Genomic DNA, 20,114 nt, shown 5'->3' on the forward strand with positions numbered 1-20,114 from the left:
CAAACAATATATATATTACAAATATCAAATTAAGCAAAAGATAAAAAAATATATATAATTGAAGGGAAAGGAATTTTATTGCAAAACTTATAATAATCTCATAGTTTCGGAACCTGAATTACAATAGATCGACTCAAAAGTGATTAGTTCTCCATAGCCATTCGTAAAAGCTTCCATCAAAAAACGTGAATAGTGATAGATGAACAGTGTTTCGGCTGCTGCCCTAGGAGAAACTAAGACAACCCGTTTTACAATCCAACTGGGTCAAACATACGACCCAGGCCCAAAACCAATTGACCCGAAACTTAACTAAAACCAGTGCTGCAACTTCAACGAATTTTTTGGCCCTGCTACAGTTTTATTCTGACTTCGACTCCAACATAAGAATTGTATATCTTTCTCTTAGCTTTCCGTCGATTATTAGAACGCATCAATCGGACTCCTGGAACTCCAAATATGATCGTTTCCGTGCAGACTGCTAATGCTGAAAAATTAATACGAAAAACAAATAAGTGCAAAAATAAAATAAAATATAAAAACATATTAAAACATAAAAATAAATAAAACAAACCGAAGAAATGCTTAGTACAAACATGGAAGAACGTGCATCAAAATGCACTGATCAGTGTCTGTTCCGGAAAATTATTGGGTTTCGTTGTCAGTCAGAAGGGAATTGAAGTGGATCCTGATAAAGTCAAAGCGATTCAGGAAATGCCAGCACCAAAGACTGACAAACAAGTGAGAGGTTTCCTCGGACGTTTGAATTATATCTCCAGGTTCATTTCCAATATGAGTGCTACCTGTGAGCCAATTTTCAAGTTGTTAAAGAAAAATCAGGGATGTGTGTGGAATGAAGATTGTCAGAAAGCTTTTGACAACATCAAAGAATATCTGCTTGAACCTCCCATTTTGCTCCCTCCAACTGAGGAAAGACCTCTGATTATGTATCTCACAGTGCTTAAGAATTCAATGGGATGCGTGTTGGGTCAACATGACGAGTCTGGTTGAAAAGAGTATGCAATATACTACCTTAGCAAAAAGTTTACCGAGTGCGAAACAAGATACTCGCCGCTTGAGAAAACTTGATGTGCTTTGGTGTGGGCTGCTCACCGACTGAGACAGTATATGTTGAATCACACCACCCTATTGATTTCCAAAATGGATCCAATTAAATACATATTTGAAAAACCTGCATTAACTGGAAGGATTGCTCGCTGGAAAATGCTGCTATCTGAATATGATATTGAATACCGAGCTCAAAAGGCCGTGAAAAATGGAAGTGTGTTGGCAGAGTATCTCGCTCACTAACCAATTGATGATCATCAATCTATCAGAATGGACTTCCCGGATAAAGATATAATGTATTTGAGAGCTCAAGATTGGGATGAGGCGCTGCCAGAAGAAGGACCAGATCCTGGATTCAAATGGGGTTTAATTTTTTATGGAACTTCTAATGTTCATGGCCATGGTATTGGTGTTGTTATTATCACTCTGCAAGGTTCACATGTGCCTTTCACTGCAAGGATATGTTTTGATTGTACAAATAATATTGCTGAGTATGAAGCTTGCATCATGGGACTTGAAGAGGCCATTAATCTGAGGATTAAGATTCTTGATGTTTATGGAGATTCTGCGCTTGTGATTAATCAGATTAAAGGAGAATGGGAAACACGTCATCCTGGTTTAATCCCTTACAAAGATTACGCCAGAAGACTATTGGCATTCTTTAACAAAGTTGAATTCCACCACATCCCTCGAGATGAGAATCAGATGGCTGATGCTTTAGCCACATTGTCCTCCATGTACAAAGTGAATTTCCATAATGAGGAACCTCGGATTACAATCAGGCGTCTTGATAGACCTGCTCATGTATTTGCAGTGAGGAATCAGCAGATGAGAAGCCTTGGTACTTCGATAATAAGCATTTTCTTCAGACCCAAGAGTACCCACTTGGGGCATCAAATAAGGATAAGAAAACTTTGAGGAGATTGGCTGGCAGTTTCTTCATCAATGCGGATGTTTTGTATAAGAGAAATTATGACATGGTTCTGCTCAGATGCGTGGATAGACACGAAGCAGACATGTTGATGCGTGAAATTCATGAAGGTTCTTTTGGTACTAATGCCAATGGACATTCGATGGCTAAAAGGATGCTTAGAGCAGGTTACTATTGGCTGACAATGGAATCTGATTGCTACAAGTTTGTAAAGAAGTGTCACAAGTGTCAAGTGTATGCTGACAAGATTCATGTGCCTCCGACACTTCTCAATGTTATTTCCTCTCCATGGCCTTTCTCCATGTGGGGTATTGATATGATTGGCATGATTGAACCCAAGGCTTCGAATGGACATCGATTCATCCTGGTAGCAATTGATTATTTTACCAAGTGGGTAGAAGCTGCTTCATATGCTAATGTGACAAAGCAAGTTGTGGTTAGATTTATCAAGAACAACATCATCTGCAGATATGGTGTACCGAGCAAGATCATCATTGATAATGGCTCGAATCTAAATAATAGCATGATGAGAGAACTGTGTGAAAGCTTCAAGATTGAACACCACAATTCTTTGCCTTATAGGCCAAAAATGAATGGAGCCGTTGAAGCAGCAAATAAGAATATTAAGAAGATTGTGCAAAAGATGGTTGTTACGTACAAGGACTGGCATGAGATGCTCCCATTTGCTTTGCATGGGTACCGTACATCTGTTCGTATTTCAACCGGGGCAACCCCCTTTTCTTTGGTTTATGGTATGGAAGCAGTGCTCCCCGTTGAGGTTGAGATTCCATCATTGAGAGTTTTAATGGAAACCAAATTATCTAAGGCTGAATGGTGTCAGAGTAGGTTTGATCAATGAATTTGATAGAAGAAAAGAGAATGACGGCTTTATGCCATGGTCAGCTGTACCAGAAGAGAATGAAGAAAGCTTTTGATAAAAAGGTTCGACCTCGTGTATTCAGAGAAGGCGACCTCGTGCTCAAAAGGATCTTGTCTTTCACCTCCGATTCAAGGGGCAAGTGGACTCCTAATTTCGAAGGACCATATGTTGTTAAGAAATCCTTCTCTAGCGGTGCATTAATTCTTGCAACTATGGATGGAGAGGAATTCCCACGTCCTGTGAATGCTGATGTAGTCAAGAAATACTTCACCTAAAAGATAATAAAAGAACAGCTCACTGAGTTGAAAACCCGAAAGGGCGGCTTAGGCAAAAAAGAGCGTCTCGGTGGACTGAAAACCCGAAAGGGCGGTCCAGGCAAAAATTAGAGACATAAACAGAATAAAATACCCGGTGGACTGAAAACCCGAAAGGGCGGTCTAGGAAAAAGTTAGGGATTCATGACAAGTAACTACATCATACAAGACTTGATCATCAGCGGTCATCTGTTTATCATGAGAAGTTCAACACATTTCAACGGAAGCCTTTTGCTCAGGAATTCCAAGTTGAGAGAGAGGATGGGGTCATTACATTTCAATGTAACTTTTCCACTATATTACCACTTTCCAAACTTTGTAATCATCCATGGGGTCTTGCCTTTTGCAGGCTACCATTCCATTAATAAAGTTTGAGCCTTTACCCTTTATTGGCGATCTTATTTCTTTCATATCTCTCAAAATGTCATTTATTGTTGATAGTGCTTTTTGAAACAAAGAGAAAATTGATTTCAACAAAATCTTTTTTTGAAAAATATAAAAGGAGTTTTATTTTGATTCATGAGTGCATTACAAGGAATGGATATGTTGATGTATTCATGTGCAAAAAAAGGAAGAATGTATGGGTGTACCCTTTGGCCTGGTTCAAATGTGATGTAGAACTCGGCTATTTTGTTCTCTCAGCTCCGATGTTTCCTCAGTGTTGGGTAGCATTTATTCTGAAGCCATCAAGAGTTTGTTGTAGCAATTTTCGCTCATGTTTGGGGATAATACCTTGAGTGTTCAGCTTGAGACATGCTTGATTATGTTATTTTTTGTACTCTATCTCTTGAGTTAATCCTTGTGCTAAGTTTTGGCAGCATATGCATCATTAACATGCATCAAAAACAGTCATGCATTCGTATTTGCTATCATGAAGATTACTGTCAAACAGATTACTCTTTCATTTAGAGTGTCTTAAGCAGAAAATACTCATTTTCCTTGAAATCCCCACTGAATTTGTTTCTATGTGGATAATATGTTTCAGTCATGCTGTTCAGACGCTTACGAATAGAAATCTAGTGAGTTATTCCCTCACTTGATCTGGTCTTATTTGGCAGTTTCTTTCCATTTGGCCATGGATTGAATTTTGGTCGCTGGATGGTGAATGTTGAGATTGTGCATTTATGTTTGCACCCTCAACCTTTGAAAATAAAAGCAAAGTATCTTCTTATACCTTCATCGTCAGTGGTACGTCGATGTATTTCTCTTTAATACCTTTAGTGGAACATTGGTATATGTTATCATTAGTGGTACATGGAGCTACCGCAAAAATTAACAGAGTCGCCACTAACATATTTATCCTGAAAAGGAAGGGAATGCCAGCAAACCACAAAACAAAACAACGGTCTCACGACCAGAGAAAAAGGGTAAGGGAGTCGGTTACGCGAGGGGAAGGTATGAGCACCCCTCACGCCCATCGTACTCGATGGTATCCACGCTAATGTCTAAATCTATGGGTGTGTAAGCAAACTACGCTAATCTGGACTAAAATGCATGCAGAATGTAGGGAAAAGAAAGGATTATGCTCGCAAGGGCCCTACCCCGCTGCCTACGTATCCTTTTTGAGGAATCAGAGGTACCGTAGCTCGGCTAACTAATTTTTGTTTGTTTTGTGTTTTTTAGGTGAACGAGTTACATTCACACTCCGCTGCTCGACCTTTGGAGACTTATGCTTGGGAATGGAGCGGAAATAACAAGCTCTTAAGGAAAGAAAATCAAAGAGTGTGGTTTGTGTTTTAAAGAGATGCATGAGGAAAACCTAGGCTAAGGGGGAAAGCTTGCTACCTAATGTTATCATACAAAGGGTACAAGTCTAAACTAAACTAGCAACCTACAGGGAAGAAGGGAAAGCAAACAAGAATATCACACAAACGAGCTCCGCTCGTAAAGCAAACAAGACCAACGGTACTGACCGAATGGTAGAAAAGCGGTCCCGCCATAGCCAAGGGGAGCAGCTCAACCCAAGTCAACCAAGCATTAGACCTCGCGAAAATGATCGGGCCATAGACAAGAGGGCGGACCCCCCTCAGCAACCAAGCCATCACGGATCGTAAAGGAAAACGGTGCGTGCGTACACCGAGCGTCAACATCGAGCGACGCGAGCTATAAGAAAGGCGGGGGTCCGGCTGCATGAACCCTTTTCCTGACATACTCGATAACAAGATCTTGTGCAGGTTCAGAAGCGAGCAACGCGTAGCATGTGCATACTGAACGGACTCGATGAGACTAGGCGGGGGTTGATTGCTAACCCTTCCCGCGTGCCTTCCATGAGGACTTAACGGAGTGCCATATAGGACTTATTACACCGTGACTCCCTGCTGCAAAGCACAAATATAAACACACCAACAAAAATAGAGCCTCTTTCGAGGACTTGGCCAGATGAATGTCTAGGTCCTACTTCTCATGTTATTGGATGATGCGAGAAAGCGATAAAGTGCAATAGAAATAAAATGAAACGGGATCAATACCAAACGGATGATGATCCGTAAACTAAAGCGAAGCAAAGCGAAGAAACTAAGAATCCCGCGAGCGAGCTAGCAAAGCAAAAGCAAATGGTCAGCACACCGATTAGCCATGAAAGCACACAAAGGTCGACATGCGCGTCGAGCATAATCACAATACACCTGCAAGAGGAACAAGCAAACCAAACAAGCAGATATAAAGTAATAGGAATGCGTCTCCCAGATGAGAACACAATACGAATGAAGGAAATCATGTTCCGCAAGTAAAGCGGAACACTCATAGAATGAGCATCGATCGGTGACCTTCCAAAAGCCTCGCACACTAGCACACAAGTTAGAGATAACAAACATCGCAATCGGAATTGCGTTATTGCTATAAACCAAAAGAAACGGGCAAGTAGCATAAACATGAAATGGACAATGAAACCTCAAAGAGAAATCAAACATGAATGATCTACAAGTTAATGGAAACTAAGCATCTAGTAAGATAGTACATATCATAAGCTTTCCGACGATATAAAGAACGTGCAAATCGGAATTACGAGCAAAAAGTTATGCAAGATTGAAATTATAAAAGAAAACACAAAAATTACACACAGGAACCGGTTCCTGCCCAGGACAACCCGGTTCCTAGTACTAAAACACAGAACCTGGCCAAACAGAGTAAACTGGGAACCGGTTCCCACTAGGGACAACCCGGTTCCTGGTGCAAAAACACAGGGGGAAAAACAACGCAGGAACCGGTTCCCACCTAGGGACAACCCGGTTCCTGGTACAAAAACACAGAAAACCAGCAATTTTGGATTGAGTGGGAACCGGTTCCCGCCTGGGACAACCCGGTTCCTAGCGTAGCAAAACAGGTTTTTATGCATTTTTAAGGCTCCGGGGCCATTCGCACTCAATCCAAAACCGTTCCAACTTGAAATTAGAGCAAACAAACATTGAAAATTCATGCTATACGTAAATCCGCGAATCAAATGAGTCACATATCAATAAACATGCTAAGTGCGACGCGTCAAGCAAGGCAAATATTAAGCAAAAGCACTACACATGCATTTGTGCAAACACTTTGAGTGCGACACAAGTAACATACATGAACATCAACAATTAAGCACACAAAATCATCCAATAATCACGGATTCGAACACGAATATCACAATTCATCATCAACGAGCAACAATTATATGCAATTAACATAAAATCCAAACACAATTCACATGAATACGACTAATTCAAGCAAGAAACGAACAAATTCACCGATCAATCATCATCAATCATCCATTAATCGAGAACAAGAGGCGGATCGGGATTCGAATTCACATAATATTCAACAATTAAGCACTTAATTCAAGATCCGAAAGCTTACCGAATGAAGATCTAACCGAAGCGCGAACACGAACACGATACGAACGCGAACACGACACGAACGCGACACGAACTCGAATGAAATCTGGAGGGAGAGAGAGTGAGGGCGTGCGAGATGCAAGGAGAAGAGGAGGAGAAATTCGAACTTCCGATCTTGATTCTTCAATCCATGTTCTTGATCTTGATGAAGATTGATGAGTTTTGATGAAAGTTTTATGTGATTTGTGGTTTTGATCTATGAGAATTGATAGAGAATTGAGAGAAAGTGTTTGTGAAGAAACTTGGTGAATTGAAATTATGAGAGTCCTCTTTTGATTTGTGAAGAGCAAAATGTTTATATATTGTCAACGCGAAATGTCCGAATTGCCCTCGGTGCGTCTTATTTTGGCTCGTTTTTAAGGAAACTCGGTTCGGCTCTGAATCCCGGAACGAAACTAATGTCATTGCGAAGATGACCAAATTCTTGACTCGTCGCCGCGAGAATCGTCTCAATCTGACAAACGGTGAGGAAAATACGCCCGTTTGAGTGACGAGAAATTTCGGTTCATCTGGTGCAACTGTGCAGAATTTTGTGAGTACCGCTCAAAGAACTCGATAAAACCCTATCTTCGGCTCAGAATCTGAACAGGCATGTGTGACGAAGAATCAAAGCTAACAAAATTTCCAAGAAAATGCCGCCGGAATGGACTTCATACGATAAAAATAGAAGAAGTTATGAATTTTCAAACTAGGCGCGACATACTCGAAAACACACTTTTTTACCGAAACAATGCGACGATCCTTAAAATTCTGGGAATTTCCCGTGCATAATTGGCCTTCGGTCCGAACATATGAAATCTTGGTAATAATGGTACGGAGCTCCAGTTAAATTTTCAAGTGAATCCGACGAGCGGATTGGGAGATATGAATTTTCCGAGGTCCGAAACCCTACATTCAGCACTGTTTTTCACTACGAAACCTCAAGTAATTTGCAAATTTGACGACCTTCCTCAAAGAATTGGCTTCCGAGCCGAACACGAAAGTTGTAGATATCGTCGAAACAGTGGGGACAATGCGGGAACTTAGCTCATATCACCTCCCCAAATATGACTTGTGAATTTTCTCGTATTTCCATTGTTTAAACCATTTTTCACGCCTTTCTTCTTAGACCCATGAAAACTCTTTATTATTTTTCTTCAATTTTAGAATGACAAAATAAACGTCATTATTAACTTATGGCTCAAATAAAGAGGGCAAATTTTGGGGTGCAACAGCTGCCCCTATTCAAACTTCTTGAACCTGACGAGTGAGAAACGAAAGTTTCGAACCGTGCAGGTGGAAGGAGATTGAATACCACAATGAACTCAAAAATTTGCGCTCTTGATCAATAGAAGATTCCGTCTTGTAACAAGAAGGAATGTACTACCCCGCAAGCAGGGAGAAAAAACTTCAATTGATCTGGATAATAAATATGCTCCAACTTGTGATAAGAAGGAACGGGCACCCACAGGCAGGGGAAACACTTCAACTGATCTGGGCATCAAGAGAAGGAACATCTCGACTGATCTGACTATCAGACGTAGCAAATGTCTCCGAACTTGCATCGGGATAGATGTCTTAAATCGATCTGGGAATCGAAGGAGATACGCCGGTTGATCTGGGCATCAACGGGTAATAGGTATCCCTGATCTGGGAATCATGATCTGGGAATCTGGGCAGACATCTCTTCTGATGCAATTAAATCATCAGGTAGATATTCCTACTAATCTGGGAATTAGCGGCTAGCTCCTTCGTAAGACCACGGGGATCCGGAGGCGGCTCCTTCAACTGAACTGGTAATCAGGATAGGAACAATATCTCTTTCGAACTGTGTACGCCGGGGAAAGAATGCCTTTGAACTGATTTGGACATGATGCCAGAAAATAAGTGGGACAATCTTCATCTGAAAGACAAAGACGATCAGGCAGACATCTCCATCTGATCTGATGATATCAGTGGCTTGCTCCTTCGTAAGATCTTGGGAGATCCGGAGGCGGTTCCTTCAACTAATCTGAATCTGAATATTAGGATAGGAACAGATATCTCTTCCGAACTGTGTACGCCGGGTAAAGAAAGCGTCTTCAACTGATGGTTAGGCATCAGGACTGGGCAGACGAGTTTCTTCTTCTGAACAAACTAAATCGTCAGGGAGTAGATATTTCCAACTGATCTGATGTATCAGAGGGCTTGCTCCTTCGGAAGATCTATAGAGATCCGGAGGCGGTTCCTTCAACTGAGTTGGATATCAGGCTAGGAACAAATATCTTCCACCGATCTGGGGGCATCGGGAATAGGAATGTCTTTGAACTGATCTGAGCTATGCCAGAAAATAAGTAGAACAATCCTCTTCTGATTCAAAACATTAGGATAAACGCCTGTAATGACTAGGCGAGTTGCTCTCTAGGGAGCATTTAAATCTGGATAACTTTCCTGCAGAAAGAGACATATATGATATGATTTATGCATGATGCATGTATGAATGAGTATGGAATAACGTTTCCGAGGAGGAATATGCTACACGCTTAGAGAATGCAATGCGAATGATGCATGATTCGAACGTTGCTTAGGGAGACAACGGAAGAGCACTGAATTGCTGAAGAAGTCCTGGAGAGAGAGTACGGAACTCTGCGGGGAGGACAAGATAAATGACCAAGGGTCACAAACTGTGAGCTGGCAAAGATGGATCAGATATCTGTTGGAGATGATCAAAATCTGGACGCGAGCTCTGTTTGGGGAATAAACCCTGCTTGGGGACACCCGGGCAACTTCATTGGAGAAGCAAAATCTCGACACCCTAGGGATGTGAAGATAAAGACAAGTCATGATGACAACTTTGATGGGGAGTGATCAACTTGCTTGTATAGGACGCATTCCGCTGGGGAAATCCTAGATGAGAACAGGTTCTGCTGAGGATGCATGTGAATCTCTGCTGAGGAAAGAAACTTAGTGGGGAAGATGGATGCTTCTGCACAGCAAATTGCTAGGGATATGAGAGATCCGCTGGGGATAAGGAACTCAGCATAAGAATCTTTTGTTAAGGCAATTCCACTGGGGAACAAGATGACTCTCCTGGGGAAAACAGGTCAATCTGTTGGGAGAGAAACGCTCTACTGGGGAGAATGAGGAACTCAATCAAGGAACCTCATTAAGAGCTTGCCGGGGAATCAGATACCATCCAATCATGACTCAATTGGGGAGAAGACATTCCGCCGGGGAATAAGTCTTCTGGAACATAGAAAATGCATTAAGATGTGCTTTGATGAGGATATGAGAATCTTAGAACAAAGAAAATCTCATCCAGATATACTCAGCTGGGGAATGAGAATCTCTCATTAGGATGCACTCGGCTGGGGAGTGAGAATCTCTCATAGCTATGTCTGTCAATATGCTGATGCGAAGCGCTTGCAAGGACGTACCTGCGAGACAAACAAATGAAAAAAAAAAAGCCTCCAGGATATAGCATGGCATCTCGGCCTGCCATCCTGGTCACACAAGACTTCGAAGTAATTTCAAAGATTTTATCATTTCTAATCATGTATCGTAAAAGCAATGCAGTTTTCATATGCAAAGTTTAACATAAATTCAGGACGCTTTATGCAAATAAAACAGTAAAAGAAAACAGTTGTTTAAGATAAAGAGATTTTTATTAATTGCGAACAGAATGCTCGTAAAAGAGCGAACACATTTCAGAAGTAGTTCCTAGTAAGAGGTAACCACGCATTTATTGAGTACAAGAGAAATGGCAATGTGAAACGGATATCCATTGATTTCGATCCCACTATCACTTTTATAACTCTGACGTTCTCATCTCCTTGCTTTGGAAGACCGTACTCATTACAATTGATCACTGCCCGATCTGATAACATCACCAAACTTGTGGATCCGACGGGGTTTGGTAAGTGCTTTAGGGATTTGAGCTGCCCGATGCAAACTCAAGAACACGGAGTCTTGCTTATCCCTCGGTCGGGAGCCCTAAACAAAGTGATTGGAATTTGCGAATGCTTTAGGGATTTGAGCCGCCAGGTGCAAACTCAAGAACACGAAGTCTTGCTTATCCCTCGGTCGGGAGCCCTAAGCATGTATGAAGAGTGATTGCCAAGATGGCATGCGAGATGTAGTCGTTCGCTTTTGTCCCTTTATTGCCTAAGCCGCCCTTTCGGGTTTTCAACTTAGCGGGTATATTTGTTTCTTTTTCATTCTTTTTCCTGATTCATTTTCCTTTTTCTTTCTTTCTTTTTTTTCCTTTTTATTTTTTCTTCTCTTTTTTTTTCAGGTCTATGCGAAGTATTTTTTGACTACATCCGCGTTCACAGGGTGCGGAAAGTTCTCGCCATCCATCGTTGCAAGCATCATGGCACCGCTAGAGAACACTTTCTGCACAACAAAGGGGCCTTCATACGTCGGAGTCCACTTGCCTCGTGGATCACCCTGAGGGAGAATGATTCTTTTGAGCACCAGATCGCCTGGTTTGTAGCTTTGAGGTCGTACCCACTTGTCAAAAGCTTTCCTCATCTTCTTTTGGTACACCTGACCATGACCAATAGCTGCCAAACGTTTCTCATCAATGAGGTTCAACTGATCCATCCAATTTTGTACCCATTCTGACTCGTCAAGTTCGACGTCTTTCATAATCCTCAGCGAAGGGATCTCAACTTCAACTGGCAATACCGCTTCCATGCCGTAAACAAGTGAGAAAGGAGTTACCCCAGTCGATGTACGCACAGAGGTGCGATAACCATGCAAAGCAAACGGTAACATCTCATGCCAATCTCGGTAAGTCACTACCATCTTCTGTACAATCTTCTTAATATTCTTATTAGCCGCTTCGACAGTGCCATTCATCTTTGGACGATACGGAGAAGAATTGTGATGCTTAATCTTGAAGGACTCACAAAGCTCCTTCATCAACTTGTTATTGAGATTTGATCCATTATCAGTAATGATCTTCTCAGGAATCCCATAACGACAGATTATGTTGTGCTTGATAAAACGAGTAATCACTTGCTTGGTTACATTTGCATAAGATGCGGCTTCAACCCACTTGGTGAAGTAATCAATGGCCACGAAAATGAAACGATGTCCATTAGAAGCAGTAGGCTTAATCTCTCCAATCATGTCAATGCCCCACATTGCAAAAGGCCACGGAGAAGTCAAGACATTCAAAGGCACAGGCAGCACGTGCACTTTATCAGCATAGATCTGGCACTTGTGACAAATTCTGACATGGTTATGACAATCAGTTTCCATAGTGGACCAATAGTAACCAGCCCTCAAGATCTTCTTAACCATTGTATGCCCACTAGAATGGGTACCAAACTCACCTTCGTGCATTTCCTCTATGATTTTCGAAGCTTCTTCCTTTACAACACAGCGGAGTAACACACCGTCATGATGCCTCTTGTACAAAACCCCACCGTTGAGGTAAAACTTGGCTGCGAATCTTCTCAGAAACTTCTTATCAGTCACCGACGCTTCGGGAGGATACTCTTGAGTTTTGAGGAACTTTTTGATATCATGATACCATGGATTTCCATCCAACTCAACATCAGCCTCAAAGCAAAATGCTGGCTCATCCAATCTGTTGATGGTAATATTAGGCGCTTCATTGGCCCATTTCACTTTGAACATGGAAGCCAAAGTAGCGAGAGCATCAGCAAGATTGTTCTCTTCTCTAGAAATATGCTCAAATGTGATCTCATCAAAGTACGAAATGAGTCTCATCACATGCTCCCTGTATGGAATCAGATTCTGATGGCGAGTTTCCCAATCTCCATTGATCTGGCTAATGACAATATTGGAATCCCCATAAACTTTCAAATACTTGATTCGCAAATCGATCGCAGCTTCGATACCATAAATGCAAGCTTCATACTCAGCCATGTTATTAGTGCAATCAAAACAGATTCTGGCTGTAAACGGAATATGAAAACCTGGTGGAGAAGTAATTACCGCTCCAACACCGTTCCCAAGTGCATTAGAGGCACCATCGAACACGAGCGTCCATCGCGATCCTGGTTCGGGTCCTTCCTCTGGTCCGGGAATGTTACAATCTCTGATGTACAAGACATCCTCATCGGGAAATTCAAACTTCATCGGTTCATAATCTTCGACCGGCTGATGCGCGAGATAATCCGCCAACACACTACCTTTGATGGCTTTCTGGGTAGTATACTGGATATGATATTCAGTCAAGATCATTTGCCACCTGGCTACTCTTCCGGAAAGAGCGGGCTTCTCAAAAACATACTTGATAGGATCCATCTTGGAAATCAATAAGGTGGGGTGAACCAGCATATACTGCCTCAGCCGGCGAGCAGCCCACACCAAAGCACAGCAAGTTTTCTCGAGCAGTGAGTATTGGGATTCACAGTCGGTAAACTTTTTGCTAAGGTAATATATTGCATGCTCTTTTCGGCCAGACTCGTCATGTTGACCCAGCACACATCCCATTGAATTTTCAAGAACTGTGAGGTACATAATCAAAGGCCTTCCTGGAACTGGAGGCATTAGTATCGGAGGTTCTTGCAGATATTCTTTCACTTTTTCAAATGCTTTTTGACAATCATTATTCCACCTGGCCGTCTGATCTTTTCTTAGTAATTTGAATATTGGTTCACAAGTGGCTGTAAGATGAGAGATGAATCTAGCAATGTAGTTCAACCTCCCTAAGAAACCACGAACCTCTTTTTCTGTTCTCGGCTCAGGCATATCTTGTATAGCTTTTATTTTTGCAGGATCAACCTCAATACCTTTTCCACTGACAACAAAGCCCAATAACTTTCCGGATCGCACTCCGAAAGTGCATTTGTTTGGATTCAACCTCAGTCTGAATTCCCGAAGCCTTTCAAACAACTTCTGCAAGTGAACCAAGTGTTCTTCTTCAGTATGAGATTTTGCGATCATGTCGTCAACATACACTTCAATCTCTTTGTGAATCATGTCGTGAAAAAGAGTCACCACAGCGCGCTGATATGTTGCCCCTGCGTTTTTCAACCCAAAAGGCATGACTTTATAGCAGAAAGTTTCCCACGGCGTGATAAACGTTGTTTTCTCCATGTCTTCTGGTGCCATCTTGATCTGATTATACCCAGAGAAGCCATCCATGAAGGAAAACACCTTAAAAGGAGCAGTATTATCCACCAACACATCAATGAGGGGAAGAGGAAAATCATCTTTCGGACTCGCCCTATTCAGATCTCTGTAATCAACACACATCCTGACCTTTCCGTCCTTCTTAGGTACAGGAACAATATTCGCAACCCACGGCGGGTAATTCACAACTTACAGAAAGCCAGCATCAAACTGTTTCTCAACCTCTTTCTTAATCTTCTCAGACATATCTGGGCGAGTCCTTCGAAGCTTCTGCTTGACAGGAGGACTATCTTCCATGAGAGGTAGACGGTGTACCACAATATCAGTATCAAGACCAGGCATATCCTCGTAGGACCAAGCAAAGATATCCGCATACTCTTTCAACATATCAATAAGTCTCTGCTTCACACTACTCTCAAGTGCAGCCCCTATCTTGACTTCTCGGACCTGCTCTTTAGTGCCAACATTTACCATCTCGATTTCCTCCTGATGCGGCTGAATCGCTTTCTTTTCCTGTTTCAACAATCTGGCCAACTCGTCGGGAAGATCACAATCTTCATAAGCTTCCTCCTCGGCTTGGTAGATCGGATTGTCAAAATCATAATGAGCAATAGCGGAACTGTTACCAATGGAATCCGTGGTAGTGGAACATCTGCATGATTGATGTGTTATTTTAGTTTTATTTTTAAGCCATGTGCAAGTGTGTGCAAAAAACATTGCCATTTAAAGGAAAAAGTTAAAAAGAAAGACAAAGAGCAAAACATTTGAATGCAAAAACGTCCTTTTATTTCATGATTAACTTTGAAAAATGCTAGCTGCTTGGCCCTACAAATGATTCACTACGCCTTGGGCAGAGCATAGGAATTATGTCATGATAAGAAAAGTAAAAACAAGGAATTTACTCCTGAGCTTGTGTAACTTGGATGACATCTTCGATTGTCCAGTTGCAAGGCATCTCTCCAGGAATACTCGGACAAACCCAGTTATCAAAATCACAGTCACTATCCACCTCCTCACCATCTACAATGGCATGGACCTGACCATCTTGAATGACACCGCCACTCACGAACTTGATCGGGCTAAGGATACTAGACTTGGGCGATGCATTCTGCCTTCCAGGATTGAAACCAAGACCATTCTTATCAAATTTGGGACGCACATCAAGTACCTGCCCCCAGCCACCCACTCTTCCAGTCTCAACGACAACCTGAGCATCTTTCAAAGAGGACATAACCGTTTCTGGCTTCTTTATCTCATAAGGAGGAGTTCTCACAGCATTCACAGCCTCAAACGCTTGGAATGGCGTCTCATGTATCTCACCCTCGATCTCCACATATCGGAAAGAGGACAAGTGACTCACAATATAATCTTCTTCACCACAAACTGTCACCACTTTACCGTCAACCGGATACTTCAACTTCTGATGAAGAGTGGATGTCACAGCACCAGCCTTGTGAATCCACGGTCGTCCCAACAAACAACAGTAAGCAGGTTGAATATCCATCACATAAAAGGTTGTAGTAAAGATCTAAGGACCAACCTGGATTGGTAGATCTACCTCTCCGAACACAGACCTCCTTGAACCGTCAAAGGCGCGCACTACCAACTCACTAGGCCTTAACTCCACACCGGCATAGTCAATTCTCATTAGAGCTGATTTGGGAAGCACGTTCAAAGAAGACCCAGTATCGACCAAAACACGGGACAAGGTCGTCCCCTTACACTCAATCGAAATATGCAAAGCCTTGTTATGGTTTCTCCCTTCTGGAGGAAGATCATGATCAGTGAATCCCAAACCATTCCCAGCGGAGATGTTATTAGCTACCGCCTCTAACTGATTCACAGATATTTCATGCGGGACGTAAGCACCATTCAGGATTCTCAAGAGAGCATCCCTATGACCTTCTGAACACATCAATAGTTGCAAGATGGAAATCTTTGACTGGGTCTGACCCAACTGCTCAACAACCTTGTAATCAGACTTCCTGATGATTCTCAATAATTCCTCCACATCCTTGGAAGACACAGCACTATCAGGTGCCCCACTCAGAATCGGAGAATTCTGGACATCAGTCACTACTTGTTTTCCTTTGGCCTTAGCCAAAGCATCTACATTATTTTGAACAAGCTGAGGAGAGAACACCCTACCACTGCGAGTGATCCTACCAGTATCGGTGAAATTATCAGTGTTTGCAACTGAGGCCTCAACAGGCTTCTCTTTAGATGGCTCGCTTTCCTCCTTCGTGCCATAGTAATATACGTCTGAACCATAATGCCAAGGGATGGCCTTCTCACTCTCATATGGAATAGGCCCTGGCACAGTAATCATCAATGCCGCTGGTTGTTCCTCATATGGAATACTGACAGGTATCTGAATAGGAACTTGGATACATATTGGAACAACTGGATCATAAGGAATTGAGATCACAGACACTTCACCATCCTTACTCTTCGCACCTCTCAACCTTCGATAGAACTGAAGAGGACCCTCATCAATCAGCTTTTGTACCATACTTTTCAAATCAGCACAACCTTCAGGTTGACTTTTGCAATTCTCGCAATCAACCCCACAGCCCGGGAAGATACCGCTATTAATCAGATGTTGCTTCACAGATACAAGAGGAAAAGTCAAACAGCTCACTTTAGATACAACATTTATCTCTTCACTCTCAATGGCATTCACACCCGAACCTCCGTGAGCAGGCATCAGATTATTGACAATATTGGGTGTAGGAGTGAACTGAATTATCTTTTGATCCAACAAGTCCTGGACCTTATTCTTCAACGCAATACACCTCTCGGTATCATGCCCAGCGGCCCCTGAATGGAAAGCACATCGTGCATTCGCATTGTAATTCGGAGATTGTGTGTCCGGAGCATTCGGAGCATCTCTCAAAGTAATCTTCTCAATCTTGAGCAAATGTTGCAACACCTGAGCATATGTCATAGGAATCGGATCAATCTTTCTGTGAGGCCTAGTCCTGGGAGGATAGCGATCATTACTGGAACGCTGTCCCTGCTGTTGTGGTTGTTGTGGTACTGGGATCATGACAGCATTAACCTGTGAATTGCTTCTCCCTGAACCCCTTCTTCCATATATGGCATCCGCATTTCCTTCTTTCCTTCTGGCATAACCTTCAGCTTGTTTCTTACCACCAGCAGAATTAGAAGAAGCTCCTAACTGAATTTTCCCCATCTTTAGACCCATCTCGACACGTTCGCCATACCTCACCATTTCAGAAAAGTTAGCTGAAGCACTGCAAGCCAAATAATAGTGTCCAGACAAAGTACTGGTGAACATGTCTATCATCTCACGTTCAGTCATCGGTGGCTGAACTCTTGCGGCTAACTCACGCCATTTCTGAGCGTACTCTTTGAAAGATTCTTTAGACCCCTGAACCAAACTCTGCAACTGGGTCCTGTTGGGTGCCATATCAACATTGTACTGATAGTGCTTAATGAAAGCCTCTACAAGGTCTCTCCAAGAATGGATATGGGTGCGTTCAAGTTGAACATACCACTCCAAGGAAGCTCCAGCCAAGCTATCCTGGAAGAAATGCATTAGAAAACCCTCATCCTCTGAATAAACTGACATCTTGCGATAGTATGCTTTGACATGAGTCATGGGACAAGTCGCCCCATTGTATTTGTCAAAATATGGAACCTTGAATTTCGGTGGGATCCTCACACCAGGAACCAACCCCAAATCATTGATATCCATGCCTAGCACCCCCTTTGCCTTCAACAGCTCTGAGACGTTCCTCAATCAGACGATACTGTAGCGGGGAAAATCTGATATCGAAGCCATGGGATTGACTCAAATCAATATTCCGTTTGAAATCGCCACCGCGCTTTATTTTTTCAAAGGAAAGGGGAAAAGAACGAAAAACCCAAAGTTTTGTTTTTAAAACAAGAAAGAGATCTCAGGTACGGGTGTTGATTATATGAGGGGAAGGTTTTAAGCACCCCTCATATCTGTGGTACTCCACAGGAACCTTTTTGAAAATCTGTGTCGTGTGTGCTAAAAAATGGTTTGTTTTATTTTAAAATAAGCTCGACAAAGCGTTTAGCTTTGGGCCTACATACCTCCTCGGTGCAATGGAGAAGTCAGAGCTAATGTAGTTCCGCTTTTTTTGGGAAAACATTTTAAAAACGAATAAACACTTTATCGTCGTTGGAGAGAAATACTCAGCCATTGATCTTGAGCATGAGAACAAACGAGTTCTTTGCATCGCAAATGAAAGAAGGGCTCCAACTCGGATAAAATCGACGAGTATGCCACTAGCTCTCTCACGCGGAAAAGATCTCATTATATCAATCAATTTCAAAATCGTGGGGTATAACCACTCGTTTCGACGATTAACGGTGTCTAAACTTTTGAAGAAAAGCCACTAAGGGCGAAAGATATTTTTTGAGAAAAAGGTTTTGAAAAGGTTGCAAACATAAGAATGTTTTGGAAAAAGGGAGAAGATTTTGAAAATTAAAGAAGGGGAGGAGATGAAGAGGCTATCCTATTGCGTAAAATAAAAGCTAAGGAAAGAAACGGTCTAACCGAAGAAGAAGCCAACACTCGACATTAAGAGCCAAGGTAGATTTCCCATCCTTTGGACTTATCAATACCAAACCAAAATTATCACTTGGGGGATCCAGATGAACTTATTGTCTTAGCACCACTTAGCATTAAGCACATTAAAATTCTGACGAAAATCGGGCAGAGTAACGGCTGTTTTCGGGTAAAATCCTTGTCTCAATGCCTTGGAATTAACCATCAAGGGCTTTCAAGGAAATACCTGCACATACAAACAGACAACAATCCAATGCCAGACAGACAGAATAACAGCAGAGTAATAACAGAATAAGGGTCCAGAGGCACTAAGTCCATAAGTCCGAATCTCCAAAATGCTAGGGATAGTAACCAATAGTCCAAAAGAGAGCCTTATGTGTTTTTTAGATTTTGGTTGTTTATTAGTGTTTTAGCATAAAAGTAAAGTATGGTCCAAGTGGACAAAGAGAAAATAGCGGAAACATAAACATACGTCCAAATGGACAAAGAGAAAATAGCGGAATTATAAACGTCCAAATGGACAAAGAGAAAATGGCGGAATGTAAATATGATGAAATGATAAAATAAAGCGATAAAGCGAGAAATATAAAGAGCGGTATAATAAATGGCGGAAATTAAAGTTAGTTGTTAGATGTTAAAGATAACCATCTTGAAACTTGTCAAGTATGTTATCAAAGTTAGTAATGAAGATCGATGGTGAGTGAATGATGTACTCGGATTTAAGGTCAATGGAAACTTATCAGAAGCTTGATAAAATCATAGCGACTACACGATAAATTTCCATAAGTCATAAATCAACCGCATACAATTCTCTTCCATATTTGATCTTTTATCGAGTCGGGACAAATGTAGGAGAACTCTCCATGTATCAAGATCATCAATTAAAAGAAATAAGAAGGAGAAGAAGAAATGATCTAGTCTTTATCAAGAATCCATAGAATTCTCAAGATATTAAGACTTTCATCGATCAAGAGAAAATAAGATAAAAAAGATAAGAATGAAAACAAATTGATCTAGTCTTTATCAAGAATCCATAGAATTCTCAAGATATTAAGACTTTCATCGATCAAAAGGAAATAAGATGAAAAGATAAGAATGAAAACAAATTGATCTAGTCTTCATCAAGAATCCATAGAATCCTCAAGATGTCAAGACTTTCATCGATCAAAAGAAAGTAAGATGAAGAGATAAGAATGAAAACAAATTGATCTAGTCTTCATCAAGAATCCATAGAGTTCTCAAGATGTCAAGACTTTCATCGATCAAAAGAAAGTAAGATGGAAATAAGAATGAAAACATAAAAGATAATCAACTCACACTATCATTAATATCATTCATCCATTTTGGTGGATTAGGCCATTTCAAACCTATCAACACCCTAGATCCAATGATATTAATGAAGTGTAGGAAGAAGGAAGCCAAA

The 20,114-nt window shown here is 41.6% G+C and overlaps 1 protein-coding gene across 1 annotated transcript in view; it reads right to left on the minus strand.

Annotated features, from left to right (window-relative positions):
• The window catches only part of LOC131614161 (uncharacterized), a 73,002-nt gene extending 55,154 nt beyond the window's left edge, over positions 1-17,848 (minus strand). The window contains exons 1-4 of the mRNA XM_058885787.1: positions 17,792-17,848; positions 17,355-17,674; positions 16,139-17,252; positions 15,107-15,454 (exon numbers count right to left, since the gene is read on the minus strand). Of these exons, the coding sequence (XP_058741770.1) occupies positions 15,107-15,454; positions 16,139-17,252; positions 17,355-17,674; positions 17,792-17,848 (1,839 nt within the window). The remainder of the gene's footprint in view (positions 1-15,106; positions 15,455-16,138; positions 17,253-17,354; positions 17,675-17,791) is intronic.
• Positions 17,849-20,114: the final 2,266 nt, after the last annotated feature.

Source organism: Vicia villosa, linkage group LG6 (assembly GCF_029867415.1).
Source record: "Vicia villosa cultivar HV-30 ecotype Madison, WI linkage group LG6, Vvil1.0, whole genome shotgun sequence".
Lineage (NCBI taxonomy): Eukaryota > Viridiplantae > Streptophyta > Magnoliopsida > Fabales > Fabaceae > Vicia > Vicia villosa.